The sequence below is a fragment of the Aotus nancymaae genome, unplaced genomic scaffold, assembly GCF_030222135.1.
Source record: "Aotus nancymaae isolate 86718 unplaced genomic scaffold, 86718_ANA_hifiasm-v0.15.2.pri h1tg000036l, whole genome shotgun sequence".
In the NCBI taxonomy this organism is placed as follows: Eukaryota; Metazoa; Chordata; class Mammalia; order Primates; family Aotidae; genus Aotus; species Aotus nancymaae.
In genome coordinates, this window is record NW_026988450.1 from 36,157,643 (window position 1) to 36,177,365 (window position 19,723).

The following is a 19,723-nucleotide window of genomic DNA, read 5'->3' on the forward strand; positions in this document are numbered from 1 at the left end:
ATTCTGGAATTGGGTCTAGAAATAGATATAAAGGTGAATTAATGAAAATATAATGAGAATATTATTTTTTATACACCATTGTATGTGGTTTGATAATTCATAATGATGACAATTTTAATAACACTAAGAGCTACTACTAGTCATACTTTGGGGATTACAGTTTATGAAATACCTCTCAATGTATGTCTTTTTGTTAATCTAGTTTTATTCACTGAAGTGTTTTCTATATTAAGAGTGTGCCAGGAAGCACTGGTAAGAAAGGAATGGGTACAATGTATATAAAAGATGTTCCTGACAATTTAAAAGAGTAGAGGTTAAGAGAGATATGAAGGACAAATTTAGAGATGTGAAAGCCAACTTTTCATACCTGAATGTCTTTTTTTATTATTATACTTTAATTTCTAGGGTATATGTGTAGAATGTGTAAGTTTGTTACATAGGTATACACGTGCCATAGTGGGTTGTTGCATCCATCAAGCCATCATCTACATTAGGTATTTCTTTTAATACTAGCCCTCCCCTAGCCCCACACCTCCAGACAGGGTTCAGTATGTAATGTTCCGCACTGTGTCCATGTGTTCTCATTGCTCAGCTCCAACTTATTAGTGAGAACACCTGGTGTTTGGTTTTCTGTTCTTGTGTCAGTTTGCTGAGAATGATGGTTTCCAGCTTCATCCATACTGCTGCAAAGGACATGAACTCATTCTTTTTTATGGCTGCATAGTATTCCATGGTGTATATGTGCCACATTTTCTTTATTCAATCTATCATTGATGGGCATTTGGGCTGTTTCCAAGTCTTTGCGATTGTGAACAGTGCCACAATAAACATACATGTGCATGTGTCTTTATAATAGAATGATTTGTAATCCTTTGGGTATATACCCAGTAATGGGATTGCTGGGTCAAATGATGTTTCTAGTTCTACATCCTTGAAGAATCACCACACTGTCTTCCATAATGGTTGAGGTAATTTACACTCCCACAAACAGTGTAAAAGCATTCCTACTTTACCACATCCTTTCCAGCATCTGTTGTCATTTATTTATCCTCCTAAGAATGATACACACAGGGGTGTGTGTTAGACTCAAAAGGTTTAATTTCAGAGTTGCAGAGTATGCTGCTGATCATTTGCCAGAGTGTAGCCTGGGGCAACCCTTAAGACCAGTGCCAAAATAGGTCAATGCAAACAAGGAAGAAAGGCCATAACAGGAGGTGCAATAGGTATTTCTACCACTTCTGTTTTTCCATGGCCCAAATCAGATATTCCAAATACATTCTTGGATATTCATGTAGAAAGTCAGAAGGAAGGTGAAAAATAGAAATTGATCAGGAGTGATATCTCCAGAAAAAGATTATAGTAGTTATAGAAAATAATGTATTTTATATTTGAGTCAAAATATATAAATTAGAAGCCCATTTATTCATCAAAATGATAAAGAGCTGTAACTTTTGAGTGACTTCAATCTTTTCTATTAGTCGGTAGTGCTTATCAAATATTTTTATTGTCCCTCTCCCAGGGGTCATGTGCACTTCCCTAACACCTTGTCATTAGGTGCTTGAGATACAGGTTGACCTTCATCTGTGGGAGGAAATTGTAGGTATTGCTGTAGATCAGAGAGATTTAAGAGTCAGTGTTGAGTGCAGGACTTTGAGATTGGTGGAATGTAAACCTCTGTGAAACTGTTCCTTTATGAAAGCAATGAAATGCTGGAAAAAATTGTCAAAGTAAATTTTTTCAAAACTCTGGAAATTAGTCAAATGCTTGCAACAATATGCATTTATTCAACAAAAATAGCAGAACCTAGGTAAGAAAAGCAGAGTTTATAGTGTTTTTATATTGAGTTGTTTTAATCTTTTTTTTTCAATTATGTGATAGCCTTGAACCACAGCAGCTAGGAAAACCAGCAGGCTTGCAGCCACCGGAGTGGACAGCTGGTGAGAAACTCCTCACAAAGCTCCACTCCTAGAACATACTACAATGTGACTTGTCTACCAGCTCCATGGAAAAGCCCCATTCAGAGAGCATTGGTTTTATTTGACCCTGGGAAGGAGGGAAAAACTTATTTCCAGAGTTCCCATATTATTCAAAATGTTTAGTTTTCAACAAAAATGATGAGACATGCAAATAAATAGCAAAGGCTATCCCATATACAGGAAACAAAAAAAGTGCAGTTAACAGCAAACAGTATCCTAAGGGCATTCAGATGCTGAATTTAGCAGACAAAGATTTACAACTATTATGATTAGCATCAAATAAATAAAGAAAACCATGTCCAAAGAGTTCAAGAAAAACATGAGAACATAAATCTAGCCCATCAGCAAAAGTTTTTATATAAATATGTGAAGCATTTACAGAATTATTAAAACAATTATTAGATGACAAGTGAGCCAAATTAGTAGATATTTCTGTGGCTATACAGTACAGGGAATATAGACTTCACAGAATTAGTGGAAAGTATGACTGTATTAGGCCATCCTTTCATTTCCACAAATAAATATCTGAGACAGGATAATTTATAATGAAAAGGGGTTTAATTGGCTCACAGTTCTGCAGGCTTTACAGGAAGCCTGGTGCTGGCATCTGCTCAGCTTCTAGGGAGGCCTCACGAAGCTTACAATCATGATGGAAGGTGAAAGGGGAATAGGCATGTCACAGGTGAAAGCAGGAGCAAGCAAAAGTGTGGAGGGGAGGTGCCACACATTCTTAAATGACTAGATCTCATGTGAACTCAGAGAGCTCACTCATCACTGAGAGCATGGAAGCTGCTCCCATGATACAAACACCTCATGGGGATGACATTTCAACATGAGATTTGGGTAGGGACAAACATCCAAACTACATCAATGACAATGATGTCTCAACACTTACAGATTGAGAGAAAGTATCACAAAATTAAAAAGCAACAGAGATACTGGAATTGAAAAGTAGGTAACTAAATTTAAGGAAAAAATTACTAGTGGAGTTCAACAACAGATTTGAGCTGCCAAAAGGAAGGTTCAGTAAAGCTGGAAGATACATCATCTATTAAGGTTATCTAGTCAGAGGAACAGAAAGAAAAATAATACAAAATGTGAATATAGCCTCAGAGACCTGTAGGCTACCATCCATTGTACCAGCACAAAGATAATGGGAATCCTAGAAAAATAGGAGAGAAAAAAGAGCAGAGAATATTTAAAGAGAGAATGGCTCAAAATCTCCCAACCTGAGGAAAAATGTTAATCTACTCACTGAAGAAGTGAATGAACTCCAAGCAGTAAAAACACAAAAAGCTCCACACCTAAAACATCACAGTCAATGTTCAAATTAGAAGCAGCACAGAATAGTGAAAGCAGCAAGAGAAAACAACTGATGCTGTGAAATGAATGCTCACAAAAATTGAATGAATTTTCAAATTTGAAGTGCTAAAAGAAATAAATGAAATAGAGACTAAAAAATCAATAAGAAAAAACAGTTCTATAGAAAAATTTACCTAGGCTGACTAAGAAAAAAAGCAAAGAGTAGACTTAAATGACTAAAATGAGTAATGAAAGAAAGGACATCTCTACTCATCCTGCAAAAATAAAAAAGATTATACAGGAATCTTGTAACAAACTGTATGCTAACAATGATGTCGCTTAGAGTTAAAGGAAACATTTCTAGAAATACACAATTTTTCAAAATTGACTCAAGAATAAAAATGAACTCCAAAGTAACCTATAACAAAGATTAAATTGCTAATTAAAGAACACTTCTTACAAAGCAAATGCCAGTCCTAGATGGTTTCACGGGTAATTTCTGCCAAAATTTTAAGGAATTAAAAGCAATTCTTCACAAAATCTTTAAAAAAATAGAAAAGGGAGAAACATATCCCAACTCATTTTACGAAGCTAGCATTACCCTGTTATCAAAACCAAATAAAGAGATCACAAGAAACCAATGTCCCTTATGAATATTGATGCAAATATTCTCAACAAAATAATAGCAAACTGAATACAGCAACATATAAAAAATATTCCATCAGGACCAAGTGTAGTTTATTGCAGCAATGCAAGGTTGATCTAACATCTAATAATCAACCAATGTAATATACCATATTATTAGAATAAAAGACAAAATCCACATAATTTTCTTTATAAACATGGCATGGAAAAAGTTGACAAAATCTAACACCCATTTATGACAAAAGAAAGTAATCAACCTAATAAGAACAGAAGAGAACTTCCTTAATCTAATAAACAGCATCAGTGGAAAACTCACAGCTAACCTAAAGAAAGACTGAATGATTTATCTTGAATATCAGGAAAAGACAAGGATATCTATTCTGGCCACTTCTATTTAACATTATAGTGAATGTTCTAGTTAGGAAAGTCATTCATGAGAAAGAAGTAAAAGTAATCAGATCGGAAAAGAAAACCAAAACTATCTCTGTTTGCAAATGATATGATCTTGCATATAGAAAATCCTAAGGAATTTAGTGGATTCAATTTAAACAATAAACACATTCAGCAATGTTTCAGGATACAAGATCAATATACAAATATGAAATCTACACACCATCAATGAAGAATTCAAAAATGAAATGTAGAATACAAAGCCATTTAGAATATCCTCAAAGACATGAAATACTTAGAAATGAATCTAAGAAACAAAGTGCAAGACTTGTACACTAATAAAACATTGTTGAAGGTGAAGATGGTCCAAGTAAATGAAAAGATATCTTATATTCAGAGATAGAAAAACTTAATTAAAAAAAAATATTATTTATTTTTTGAGATGGATTCTCATTCTGTTGCCCAAGCTAGAGTACAGTGGTGCAATCTTGGCTCACTGCAACCTCTGCCTTCCAGGTTCAAGCAATTCTTCTGCCTCAGCCTCCCGAGTAGCTGTGTTTACAGGAGCCTGCCACCACGTCAAGCCAATTTTTGTATTTTTAATAAAGAAAGAGAAAAAACTTAATATTGTTAGCAGACATTCAACATTGATAGAAGTTCAGCATTTAAAATACAAAATATACATTATTTTGAAAATGAAATAACAGAAAACATTTGTTTAGGCAAATATAAACCAAGAAAAGCTGGAATATGCAAATCTAGTAGCTGACAAGATAAAATTGAAGGAAAAATTTCAGAAGGAATGAAGACAGAATTTAGGTACTGGTAAAAGTAACTATTTTCATCAACTAATATCAGTTTAAAATATGTTAACACAGCAACTGACTGAATTCTAGAAAGTAATAAATTCGTAACTGTAATATTAACCCAAATACCTTAGAAATATATAGACCCAATAGATAGAAAACATAGAATGCAAGGAAACATACAGAAGATTCAAATAATAACCAGTAATAAATTTTAATGTAGATAGTAGTTAAAAACATTGTCAGGAACTCAGAAGAGCTGAGAGAGAGAACTCGGAGCAGCAAGTTTCAGAATAGCTGATAAAGTAACAACCCAGATGCAATAATAGTCAAGTCTTTAATCACTGTGAAGGAATAAGCAAGAATCTATCACTGGAGGTAGCACTGACCTCTCATGAGCATGTGCACCAGTTAAAAGCCAGGTAGATTAGCACTAACATAATGGCTATCTCATTGTTGAGGGAGCTCTGAGCAAAGGCTCCTGCAGTTTTATAGACCTGGGGTTTGGGGTGAGGTCTGGAGCAAGGTGAGAAGTAGAAAAGGCCTGAGTACTAAATGAGTCCAATGCAGAAAAGTGTCTTCAAGATCCTCCAACAAGGAGAATTCCAAATGGAGGGCCTGGACTAGGAATGCAGATAAGCATTAGAGCATGGCGGGCCAGGGACCCCAGTTCTTGACTGCAACTCCCTTCAGAGACTGCCGTGCACTGACTGTGTACCCAGTCTGGTGTGGGGAGGGCAGCTTTTCCCCATGAGGCCTTCCAGCTAAAGCCTTTATAATTGCTTTTGGATGTACCTGAAAAATCACAAAAAATGTTTGACCTTGAGCTGAAACTCTCAAATACGTAATCTAAGGCCAAACTGACTGGGTTCTTATCACTACCACTTAGTTTTGTCACTGACTAGACATGAGATCTTGAGCAAGTTAACAGTTCTGTGAATGAGTGTTTCTATTTGTTGAATGGGAATATGTTTGGTAAAGGAAGTATACTAATATATTTCATCTACAGAAAATATATCAGGCACATAGTGTTATAAATTTGTTAGCACTTGTTTATACATATGCATAGGCACAAACACATATATCTATGGATATCTATATTATGAATATATTATGTACATATATCCTATTATATTTTTATTTTATATGTGCTTATATATATACATACTTAAACAAATTATTTTTGTACCTAACAAATGCACATATACATTCTTTTCAAATTTAAATGAAATATTTACAAAATTTGGCCCTTTGATATGCTGCACTTTATCTCTGTGTCAGTTCACTTCCCATTGGCTAGAATCAGTCACATGGCAACAAAAGAATGATTTTGAAATGCATTCTAACTGTATAAGTGAGATAGAAGGAAACCATTTTGGAACAGCTAGCATCTTTTCTGTAGTTTTCCTCTTTATAGTTACCAACCACCTATGCATATCCATTTTCAACACATATATTAACTCTTTCACCAAGATAAAAAATAGAAGGTTTCACTCATTACTGCATTTCAATGTCCAGAATTTTGGAGGACATACCCTTGTCTACATCAAGAATGAGTATGTATATTTCTGGTCTGCTAACATAAAAACCAGAAATATGGTTATTTGTTGCTATTCTCTTACCCAATACACAACAGTAGAGCCAGGAATAAACTATTACGATAAAAACTCACATTCAGAAAAAAGGAAGAAATGGAAACACATGATAGTCATTGATTCAGAGCAATATTGCAGTTTCGCTGGGCTAATATTGTAAAAACCTCCACCCTAACAGTATCAGAAGTTAAAAAAATTAGATTTTAGATCTGTTTTTTTTTTTGTAGGGGGCAGGAAGAACACCTGGCTCCAGTATCTGGGAGGTTTTCTCTTTTGACCCAGAGGACAAATGTAAGAACACTGGAGATCATGTTTCCTTTGAAGGGTGAGGAGCGTGGCACAACTTCTTTTGGTTCGAAAATTCAATGAGCCAAACTTTTTAGAGCACAATATTAGATACTTCAGTGGTGCAGATACTTCAAAAACATAACAGAATTTTGATCTGTTTTCAGTATCTTCTATGAGGCAGCAACCAAAGCCAAGGTTATGTTGTAGACATTGTTTTTAAGTTGTTTCTTATTTCTGTGCTTATTCCTTGTGCTCATCTCTCTCTTAATGGAGGCTACTTTAAGCCCTTCTAAAAAAGTAGGCTTGGATGGGAAGGCCAAACTCTTCATCAGACCTTTGCCATAGGGTTAAGCGCTTTTATTTAACTGAGACTTTCAAGTCCTTTCTTGCTACATGGGATGTGGAAGTACTGGCCTTTTTATAACTATGTCCCACTTTTCTAGAGCCTCTCTATTCCCTTTCATTTATGTTTGAAAACTGATCAACTTGAATCAGTTAATAATATAGTTCTACAAACAAACAGCACTAAGCAAACAAAACACAATAACTTTTTGCTCTTTCCAGCGGCTTTCTATGAAGTAGCAAGTTTCTTAGGCACTTGGTCTGTCTTACAAATTATTGCAGGCAACTAATAAATGTTTTACCACTAAAACAAACAAACATACAAAAACCTCTGTCTTTTCATTCGGTGATATTATTTCCTTGCCACCTCCTGTTTGGCTAAGTCAATGGTACATATTTTAGGTTTTGGTTATGATATCATGCCATTTCTAATATGAATTATTTGTTATATCTGAAGAACAAAGTTGTAAATGGCAATAGGTAGGGAGCCAGTTTTCTCAAAACTGTTTCTCAAGACTGTATACTAACCTAATATTTTTAAATTTTTTTTTGCTACAACCCACAACAAAAAACACAATTTATATCATCATTCAGTAAACAAACACAGATATAAACATGTATGCATACACCTGGATAGCAGATGGGCCAACACTATGTGATATCTAAACTGGGACTATTACTGGCAACCCCATATGTGTCGTATGGGTTCCAGAGGAAATTCCCTTTATGATGCTAAATTGATTTTTCACATAAAAATTTAAATATTGGTTTGAAAACTGCTGAGTATTTTGAAATGGCATTTATGACAGCTAGGTTAGTCCCTTGAGACATTAGATTGATATGAATTTCATGTCCTGATTTTAGTGTTATATTTATTAAAGAGTTTTAATGTTTAAAAATAAATACCATGTATTATATAATAATGTTTCATTTAAAATTACATATGTATCTTTTCACTTATGATTTATACCCTTGTTAAAGTATACTTCCATTTGCTCTAACTTTAATAGTACTTAAAAGGATTAAGAATAAACAGTGGAAACAACATTAATCTTTTTAATATCTAAAAGAGGTCTTTATTATTATAATAACTACTGATAAGAGATGCAACTTTACAATTGTGGTACTGAGTTTTCTATTTAAAAAGAATGATAGACTGGGTGCAGTGGCTCACACCAGTAATCCTAGCACTTTCGAGGGCCGAGGCGGGCAGATCATGAGGTCAAGAGATTGAGACCATCCTGGCCAATATGGTGAAACCCTATCTCTACTAAAAATACAAAAATTAACTGGGTGTGGTGGCACGTGCCTGTAATCCCAGGTACTTGGGAGGCTGAGGCAGGAGAATAGCTTGAACCTGGGAGGCGGAGGTTGCAGTGAGGACGGAGCCACTGCACTCCAGTCCGGTGACAGAGCAAAACTCCACCTCAACAAACAAACAAACAAAACAAAACAAAAAAATGATAAAGGCATTGTGTAATTTCCTGAAGTATGAAGTATTGTGAAAGTCCATCTTAATGTTGGAAGGATAACAAATCCTAAAGCTGATTAGTAAAACAAAATAAAATAGCATTGCAGTTCTTTAAAAAAAAAAAAAAAAAAAAAAAAAAAACTAAAAATAAAATACAAATTTGGAAACTTAAAAATTAAGGATTTGTTTGTTTATTTGCATTTATGCCATGTTTTCTGAATTCGCAATTTTTTATTTTTTTGAGGCCCTTTCACAGGACACCATATGAACACAAAACTGTATGGAAGTTTCTGAAAACAGTTCCAGATTTAACCTCTCAGCTAAATGATGAGCAACTGAAAACACTCAGTAAGACCGTCTTTTCTGAAACCTGGTTGAAAGGCAGCACAGGTAATAGACTAATGGGATAAATTTGGCGAGATAAAATGCAGGCCACTGTTTCGAGTTCTTTATCATTATAACGCTTATAATTTCATTTGACAATTTCAGTTGACATAGTAAAAATGTACCATTTGGATGTATTTCATCTGTAAGTTTATAAGTAGTGAAATGAGTAACATCTCACATTTTAGATATAACTAGTGTTTCTCCGCCTGGAGCACGAATCAGAATTACCCAGAGATCACACTGAGACCTATAGTGTTGTGTTTAAACATCAGAATTTCTGGTTCAGTAGGTATAGGATGAGGCCTCAATTTCATTTCCAATACCTCAGGTGATGCTATCAGTGCAAGGACCACACTTTTGGAACCAATATCTGAGATACACCTTTAGTAACAATATAGTGTCGATTTTCATAGGTAAGACAACAGACGGTCAATGTGATTATTAGACTAAATCAGATACTAATCCAGATATAGGAGAAAAAGCCTCTCTAGAGAGATTTTCATTTCTCAATTTTAGTTTTTGCTCCTTTCCCAAAAGACTTAGTGGATATATTAATAGACTTGTTATATTTTAATTTTGAGCGGTAGGCATATAATTTAATACATTCTTTGTGTCAGGTGTATCCCTTTTTTTCCTCAAAAAAAAAAAAATAAATAAAGGAAGATATTGCTATTATTATTCTCCACAGATGAGGACCCCTGAGGCACAACACAAATATCACACAGAGGATTCTTGGTTAGAATTGAGTTTCAAATGCTCTTCAGCCTAATGCTAAACTTGTTCTCTGTTTATTATGTCACTGTTAGTATAAACTGGTTTATCAAGATCATGACGTTTAAAACTTAACTAGAATTTTAAAGAACATATGTCTATTGAAAAAATTTACATATTTCCAGAGTTTTCCCTCAATACGCTTCTCTCATAATTAGTTCCATTTAATCTGCGATCAAACAATTAAAAATAAATCAAAGGAATTTTAAAGAGGATAAAATAATTTTGAAAGGGAATAAAGGACAAACATTCAACATCACTTTGCCATTAGATTGAGGATAGTAATTAAAAATTAATTTGTTTTATAAATCGCTGAAAATGTATTTATAATGGTAAAAAAATATGGGAACAACCTAAATGTCTTTGAATAGAAGGTTGGCTACACACATTGTGATACGTCTACTCTATGGAATTCTAGACAGCGTTTCAAAAGAATGAGCTAGATTTGTATATATTGATATAGAAACATTAAAGACAATAAATAGAACAATTGCTAATTATATTAATAACACATTTATGACAAAGTCTAAATTTACGCACATACACACACATACACACGCACACACACATATGTGTATATACACACACATATCTTTTTAAACTATACAAGTGGATCAGGAAGGACCCTCCAAAAATACATATTTTTAAAAATTGTTGCCTTAGTGGAGTGGAGTGAAATTGGGGGGTTATAAAGGGCTAACTTTGAGTTGGTTTTATTTTTCCACAATAAGTGTGTATTTATTTGTTAATATTTGTAATTACACATTTATTTTTTCAAACATTTTCTAAAATTAAAATTAGAAACAAAAATTTAATTCTGATGGTACGTTAATAACTCAGGTGATTGACAATTAAAATATGAATTTTCAGTTTTTCACAAGTGTAAAGCATTTCAATTGGCATTTCAATAGGGTGTACTTTCAACACTTAAAAATTAGGAGTCCCTGTGTTCACACCTACCTGTGTCAAAATCCTTAAGTTTTTAAAGCATATAGTTCCAACAGCTCAGATCTGTTTCACTACCAAAGAAGTCAACTCATTAAATATCTGACCTTTGTAGATTTCTTTGTTCATCCAATTTAATAAAAAGGCCTAACTAGGTATCTGTCTCTCTTCTTTTTCCTTATTCATGTATGCATTTCCCTCCCTCTGCTGTTATTTAAACTATTCCCTCTAGTAGCCCCTCATCACCAGCTGCTGACTTTCAATCTGCTGCTGGGGCTTCCATTTCTCTGGTGCAATTCCACACAGCTGTTTGCACCTTCTGGTCTCTTTTCTGGCCACTAGTTCTTACAGCCTCATTATTTAAGAAAGCTTCCTAAACTTACCATTATTCACTCAGCCTCTTGTTCATTCAGTTTTTATACACAATCAAACAGAAACAGGAAAACAATATTATGATTTTAAGTAATAAATAAAACATATGTGCCTCTAAGTGAAAATGCTACAAAAATATGATTATTATTTACTGAACTACATTATTACTACATATGAGTACTTATACTAAAATTATTATATGTAATATATTTTACTTATAGTCATCTCTATATATATATGTATATGGAGATATAGCTTACCGAAGTCAAATGGAAGAGTTTTTCATTAGATCACTTTCTTTATGACCAGAACAAGGGACATTTTTATAATTGATAACCCAAAATTCACAAAAATTAAAAGAATTACCAGATTAGTTACTAACCTGTAACTAGATCCCAGATCAAACTTTTATTATCTAGCTTTATGTTAATATTGAAAACCATTTTTTTTTTTTCTATTTTTTGAGACAGAGTTTCGCTCTTGTTACCCAGGCTGGAGTGCAATGGCGCGATCTCCGCTCACCACAACCTCCGCCTCCTGGGTTCAGGCAATTCTCCTGCCTCAGCCTCCTGAGTAGCTGGAATTACAGGCACGCACCACCGTGCCCAGCTAATTTTTTGTATTTTTAGTAGAGACGGGGTTTCACCATGTTGACCAGGATGATCTCGATCTCTTGACCTCGTGATCCACCCGCCTTGGTCTCCCAAAGTGCTGGGATTACAGAAAAAACCATTTTTATAAAATATTTCTCTGTCTCTCACTTTTTTTTTTTTTTTTCTGGAGATGGAGTCTCACTCTGTCTTCCAGGCTGGAATGCAGTGACACAATCTTGGCTCACTGCAACCTCCATTCCCCGGGTTCAAGCAATTCTCCTGCCTCAGCCTCCCAAGAAGCTGATATTACAGGCACCTGCCACCACACCCAGCTAATATTTATATTTTTAGTAGAGACGGGTTTTCACCATCTTGCCCAGGCTGGTCTTGAACTCCTGACCTCTTGATCCCCTCACTCTGGCCTCCAAAAGTGCTGAAATTATAGGCATGAGCCACCATGCCTGGCATGTTTTTCTTTTTTATTTCTGTCACCTTTACTGTTTTCTTTGTGTAGACCTTTGTCTTACAGTACTATTTCTCTTCTTTTTCTTTCATTTTATTTCATTCTGTAGCCCACTTTTGTGAGGTTTTATCTCCAAAACTCCATAATTTCTCATTTTCATTAAATTCTACATTTGCTTTTAATGCTGAAAATATTTTTATATTACTAACTTCTAACATTTCTTTAACCTGCATAGATTTTATTTTCTGTTGTGGTTTATATTTCATTTAACAAATAAAATATGGTAGCTAAATCTCATGAAAAATGTAGTGGAGATATTTTCTAGACATAAATTAATCATAATTCAAATAATTTATTCTTAGAAATAAAATCTTCAGTTCAAATTTAGTATAAATCTAGTCTTTATCTAAACTGATTGAGGAATAAAAGAAGATCCAAGAGAAATCCAGGAGAGAAAGACTTTACTGCTGAATTTTACCAAACATTTTAAAAAGAATTAGTATCAGTTATTCGGACACTCTTCCAAAAATTTGAATAGGAGTGTATACTCACAAACTAATTTTATGAAGCCAGCATTAACCTAATACTAAAGGCAGACAAGATAAATGAATTAAGTAAAATGGCAGGATACAAAATCAACTTACAAAAATTAGTAGTGTTTCTCTACTAATAAAATTTTCAAAAAGGAAAATAACAATTCCATTTACCAGTAACAACAAAAAATTACTTAGATGTAAATCCAAAGTGAAAGACCTGTAAACTGTAAACCAAAAAAATTGATGAAATAAATTGAAAAAAAAAATAATACATAGAAAGCTGTGCTTTCTATGCTTATGAATTGAAAGAATTAATATTGTTAAAATGCTCATACTATTAAAAGTAATCTGTAGATTCAATGCATCCCTATCAAAATTCCATGACATTTTTCACAGAAATAGAAAATTCTTAAATTCATGTGGAACCACAAAAGAACCCAAATGGCCAATACAATTTTTGAGCAAAAAGAATAAAGCTAGAGGCATCACACTCTTTGATTTCAAAATATATTGAAAAATGATTATAACAAGAACACAAGGCAATGGCATTAAAACAGATACGTTGATAGGGTAAGGCTTTGTGTCCCCACCAATTCAGTGGTGGAAAGAAAACTCCTTTCAACAACTTATGATTGGAGAACTAAATATCAACGTACCAAATAATGAAGGTAGACCCCTAACTTACAGCATACATAAACATTTAACAAATCATGAATCAAAGATATAAAGATAATAAATGAAACTATAAAACTTCTAGAAGAAAACTTAAGAATTAATCTTCATAAGTTAAGCCATACATTTTTACACATAACACTGGCAGTACAAGTAACAAAGAAAAAAATTGAATTATTTGGACTTTATAAAACTAAAATATTTTGAGTTTCTAATAATAAAATTAATAAAGTAAAAATGCAACTTTTGAAATGGAATACAGTACTTGCAAATTATATATCTAATAAAGGTCTCCTGTCCATAATATGAAGAACTTGTAAACCTCAATAACAAGAAGACAACCGAATTTACAAACAAGTATATTAGCTGAATAGATATGTTTTCAGAGAAGATATAAAAATAGCCAATAAGCACATAAAAATATCCAACATCATTGTCATTAAGGAATTCCAAATAAAAACCATAATGGCATACTGCTCCATCTCCACTAGAATTGTTAAAATATAAAAGAAAATATTAAGTGTTCATATGGATGTAGAGAAGTTGGAACTCATACATTTCTCTTGGGATTATAAGATGAAGCCACTTTGTAAAACAGTTTGGCAGTTCCTCAAATATTAACCATAAAGTTACATTTGCCCCATGTATTAGTCTGTTCTCACACTGCTAACACAGATATACCTGAGACTGGATAATTTATAAAGGAAAGAAGTTTAATAGAGTCACAGTTCCACATGGTTGGGGAAGCCTAACAATTACGGTGGAGGGCGAAAGGGAAACAAGACACGTCTTACATGGTGGCAGACAAGATAGAATGAGAGTCAAGTGAAATGGGAAACCCCTTATGAAACCATCAGATCTCATGAGACTTATTCATTACCTTGAGAACACTATGGGGGAAACTGCCCCATGATTCAATTATCCTCTCTCACTGGGTCCCTCCCACAACACATGGGAATTATGAGAACTACAATTCGAGATGAGATTTGGGTGGGGACACAGCCAAACCATATCATTTGGCTCCTGGCCCCTCCTAAATCTCATGTCCTCACATTTCAAAACCAATCATGTCTTCCCAACAGTCCTCCAAAGTCTTAACTAATTTTAACATTAACTCAAAAATCCACAGTCCAAAGTCTTATCTGGGACAAGGCAAGTTCCATTCACCTGTGAGCCTGTAAAATCAAAAGCAAATTATTCACTTCCTAGATATAATCAGGGTATAGGCATTGGGTAAATAAAGCTGTTCCAAATGGGAGAATTTGGCCAAAACTAAGGGGCTAAAGGCCCCATGCAAGTCCAAAATGCAGCCAGGCAGTCAAATCTTAAAGCTCCAAAATGACCTTCTTTAACTCCATGTCTCAAATCCAGGGGACACTGATATAAGAGGTGGGTGCCTGTGTCCTTAGCAGCTCCATCCCTGTGGCTTCAAAGGATATAGCCTCCCTCCCAGCTACATTCATGGGCTAGTGTTGAGTGTCTGCAGTTGTTCTTTTCTATCACATCATCAGGCTGCAAATTTTCTAAATTGTTATTCTCTGTTTTCCTTTTAAAATTGAATACTTTTAGCACCCAAGTCATGTCTTGAATGCTTTGCTGCTTAGAAATTTATTCAGCCAGATACCTTAAATCATCTTCCTCAAGTTCAAAGTTCCACAATCCTTAAGGGCAAGGGTAAAATGCTGCCAGTCTCTTTGCGAAAACATAGCAAGAGTCACCTTTTCGGCCGGGCACGGTGGCTCACGCCTGTAATCCCAGCACTTTGGGAGGCCGAGGCAGGTGGATCACGAGGTCAAGAGATAGAGATCATCCTGGTCAACATGGTGAAACCCCGTCTCTACTAAAAATACAAAAAATTAGCTGGGCATGGTGGGCCGTGCCTGTAATCCATGCTACTCAGGAGGCTGAGGTAGGAGAATTGCCTGAACCCAGGAGGTAGAAGTTGCAGTGAGCCGAGATCGCGCCATTGCACTCCAGCCTGGGTAACAAGAGCGAAACTTCGTCTCAAAAAAAAAAAAAAAAAAAAAGTCACCTTTTCTCCAGTTTCCAAGAAATTCTTTATCTGCATATGAAGCCACCTTAGCCTGGATTTCATTGTCCATATCACTATCAGCTTTTTGGTCAAAGCCATTCAACTAGTCTCTAGGAAGTTCCAAACTTTTCCATATTTTCCTCTCTTTTTCTGAGGCATCCAAACTGTTCCAACCTCTGCCTCTTACCCAGTTTCAAAGTCGCTTCCACGTTTTTGGGTAGCTTTATAGCAGCATTCCACTCTACCAGTAACAATTTACTCTACTAGTCTATTCTCATGGTACTAATGAAGATATGTCTGAGACTGGGTAATTTATAAAAGAGGTTTAATAAACTTACAGTTTCATGTGACTAGAGAGGCCTCACAGTCATGGCAGACAGCAAAGGGGAAGCAAGACACATCATACATGGCAGCAGGCAAGAGAGAATGAGAGCCAAGTGAAAGGGGAATACCCTTCTAAAACAATCAGTTCTTGTGAGACTTACCCTATCACGAGTACAGTATGAGGGAAACTGTCCCCATGATTCAGTTATCTCTCACTGGGCCCTCCCACAACATGTAGGAATTATGGGAGCAACAATGCAAGATAAGATTTGGGTGAGGACACAGTCAAACCATATCCTCCAGAATTCCACTCCTAAATATACACCTAAGAAATAAAAATATACATTTATGCAAAATTTTTATGCAGTATAAGCTTATAGCAGTATTATTCACAGTAGCCATAATGTGGAAAAAGACCAAATTTCCATCAATGGGTAAAGGAACTTTTTAAAAAAATGTGCATATCATTATAATAGAAAATATTTCGGTGATAAAAGGATGAAGTACTGATACATGCCACAACTTGCATTAGTCTTGAAACCATTATGATAAATAAGAGAAGCCAGTCACAAAAGGCCACATGTTTATGATTGGTTTTATATGAAATCTCCAAAATAGGCCAATTCATATGGACATCAAGTAACATAGTGGTTGCCAACTTTGGGACACTGGTAAGGAGCATGATTGCTGATGCATAAGAATTTCTCTTGAGAATAAAAATATTTTAACATTAGATTGTGATAAGAATCAACATATTTTATATATACCAAAAATTAAAATTGTATGTTTTAAAAGGTTGAATTTTATTGAATAAGCCTTTTAAATTTCTTAATAAGCCTTTTTAAAAATTAAGGTAAAATTTATGTAATGTTACTCTTGTAAAGTGTACGATCCAGTGACATTTAACACATTCAAAATGTTTTGGAACCATCACAGCATCCAGTTCCCCCAAATTTCTATGATCCTAAGATGGAACCATGTGCCCATTAAGCAATCACTCTCCATTCCCCTAGACCCTGGTAGCAGCTTGTTTTCTGTTTCTATGGTTTTATTTATTCTGAAAATTTTGCATAAATGGAGTCATACAACATGTGACCTTTTGTGTTGACTTCTTTCACTTAGCATAGTGTTTTCATGATATATTGCATCATGTACTTTATTGTATGTACCTCATGAGCTGTTAATTGTTCCTTTAATAGCTAACTAGTATTCTCTTATGTAAGCTATTTTTAAAATTGCTTTTAAAAGTCAATTGGAGACCAATGGACACCACTAATGCATGCCAGCTCCTGTCATTGAAGTCAACTTATTTTAATAAATCTGTTTAATATGAAAAGAGAAACATGAAAGATGTTTTAAAAATTCACTAGAAATGGGTTAGCTGAGACAGACTTTGTGAAATGATTTTAAAAAAGTAAGTGATTTAAAAATTAGCATATCAAAGACATCAATATGCCACCATATATTGAATATATCATACATGTACACTAAACAACTTCAGAAATATGATTTACCTGTGTTTTCCCACTCCCCTCAGAAAGCACCTTTGCATAACACACTGTGTGGAATGCTGTCATATGAGAAAGAAATTTATTTCTTACATATTTTCTATAATCTCTTATATTAGGGTAACAATATTTCATGATGTGTACATTCCTTTTACTACAATTAGTCTTTTGATAGACAATCTTCTCAGCTGTGCAGGACAGAGGTCACTGTCCCTTTCTATGTTTGAGGACTCTAAGTTTCAAAATCTTACTAGTTCTACACCCATAAAGGGCAGAACCAAGCTTTTTGAGTCTGAGTCTTCTGAAGCCAACCTTTAGCTTTCTTTTACCCTTTTCCATGAATCACATTTTTCCATGAATAGAATTAAACTACAGTATCAAGGAACCATGTTTGTTAATATGCATCATCAAAGAGCCTTTATGAGAATAATATGTGACATTAATTGATACAGGTTTTGATGGGTAATCTAAAATATCTTTGCTCAAATGCTGGCTTATAGAAATCCGTGCTATTGCTTTTATGATCTTTTCTAGTGTGGGGACAGTCTTGCATGGTGATGCTAATTCTTTCCCTGTTATCTGTTATCAGGAGAATGGTTCTTGATGTCATATGTCCTTTTTATAGCACTGGCCTGGATTTAATGTTCAATGTAAATTTTAATCTTTTAAATGTCTGCAAAATATACTCTTTGTATAAAAGTGACACCAGTAAGAGAGTTAAGATAATTTTTAATGGCAGAGGAAAATAATAAATATGTGTTTATTTTAAAACTTAAAAGCATTGAAAAAATGTGATTATGTGGCACATTACAAATAGACCAATATGGCACATTATAAATAGACTAAAAGTCAGAAAAAACATGTAAAATAAACAAAATGTATTGGCTAAAATCTTGTATTTTATAAGAAAATGGATCAAATCATCACTCAGTTCTGTACTCACAAGGGGATAGTTTTATCCTCATGAAATTGGAGATTTAGTAAAACTGATACATTTAGGATTAAAATATGTATGACAATATTAGAATCACAGCAAATATTTCAGAAAAATATTTTGAGTCATTATGTACTTCAATCAAAATTTAAGCTAGACAACAAGCTTGGAAGAAATAAGATTGCATGAAAATTGTTGGCATATTTTAAAGTAAATGTTTTTTATTAAGTAATAGCCACAGGGACTGTTAAATGTTAATGTCTGAAGTAAGTTAAAGTATCTTTTTCACCAGAGAGAGAAGTTTAACTGCAATAGTCAACTGTTCATGATATTTATTATCAGAAAGAATGACTGAAGAAACCAACAATTCTAAAGCTCACATTATTGTTTAGGTAGATTATTCTCAAGATTAACTGGCTTATACTGGAAATCTTGAAAAACTAATTTATCTGGTTATACAGGGATATATTGTAAAATAGGAAAAAGTGGAAAACCACCTGGACTTTATATTTCTTAATAACTGGTATCTAAAAAAATTTTAAAAGACCTTTCTGAGATTTTTGTTTTAGGGCTTTTCATAGCAAAGTTTAAAAGCTTAATGGTGTATAACTCGGGGTTAGAAAAAACACCTTTTGGTGTTGTAGGTGCTTCAATTTATTTTTAGAGGTAAAAAAAATTCTTAGCTGCTTCACCTGAATACCTATGGGTGTAAGAACCATAACACCTTTTTCAGACATCTGGTGGCTTCTCCAGCATCCCAAAGCTATTTGTTCCTCCCCACTCCTGGCAAGCCTGACTCTAACACACACACGGCTCTTGATCTGAAACATAGCTTAATCTTCAGTGGTTAGATATAATAGTTACTCAAAACATAGTTGATAAGTGAATCTATGCATTAACTAACATTGGAGTTAATTTCCAACAGTGTAACCTTTAATATATAGTACTGATCTAAAGTTCATTCAGGAACAAAATATTTATTGCTAGATGATAATCTGAAATAGATGTAACTCATTCATTCTTCTAGATAAACTAATGATTATCATACAGTTATAATGCTCAGTTCTACAGCCACATATCAAAGTGTCATCCTTTTGATCTTCCCATATAAAAGTGATTTTTAAATTCTTAGAAATAGCTTATTATATCTGGTAAAGGGTATTCTATTAGTGAATTAAATCTTAGTTATGTTTATACTACAGTGTAAAATTTCGGGAAAAAATTCAATGTTATTGAGACTTTTTATATTTACTGAGTCCAGTAACTGATCATATTTCCTCTTACATGTTGGCTATTAGAAAACCTTTAAAAACTATTTGATTTAAAATATATAAGATATGTTTTGATACAAATTTTAAAACACTGAAATAT

The 19,723-nt window shown here is 34.1% G+C and overlaps 1 protein-coding gene across 2 annotated transcripts in view; it reads left to right on the forward strand.

Annotated features, from left to right (window-relative positions):
• CNBD1 (cyclic nucleotide binding domain containing 1) overlaps positions 1-19,723 on the forward strand; it is a 610,026-nt gene that overhangs the window by 314,996 nt on the left and 275,307 nt on the right. For both annotated transcript variants that reach the window (XM_064384348.1, XM_064384347.1), the window contains exon 5: positions 9,060-9,205. In XM_064384348.1, coding sequence (XP_064240418.1) covers positions 9,060-9,205 — 146 coding nt within the window. The remainder of the gene's footprint in view (positions 1-9,059; positions 9,206-19,723) is intronic.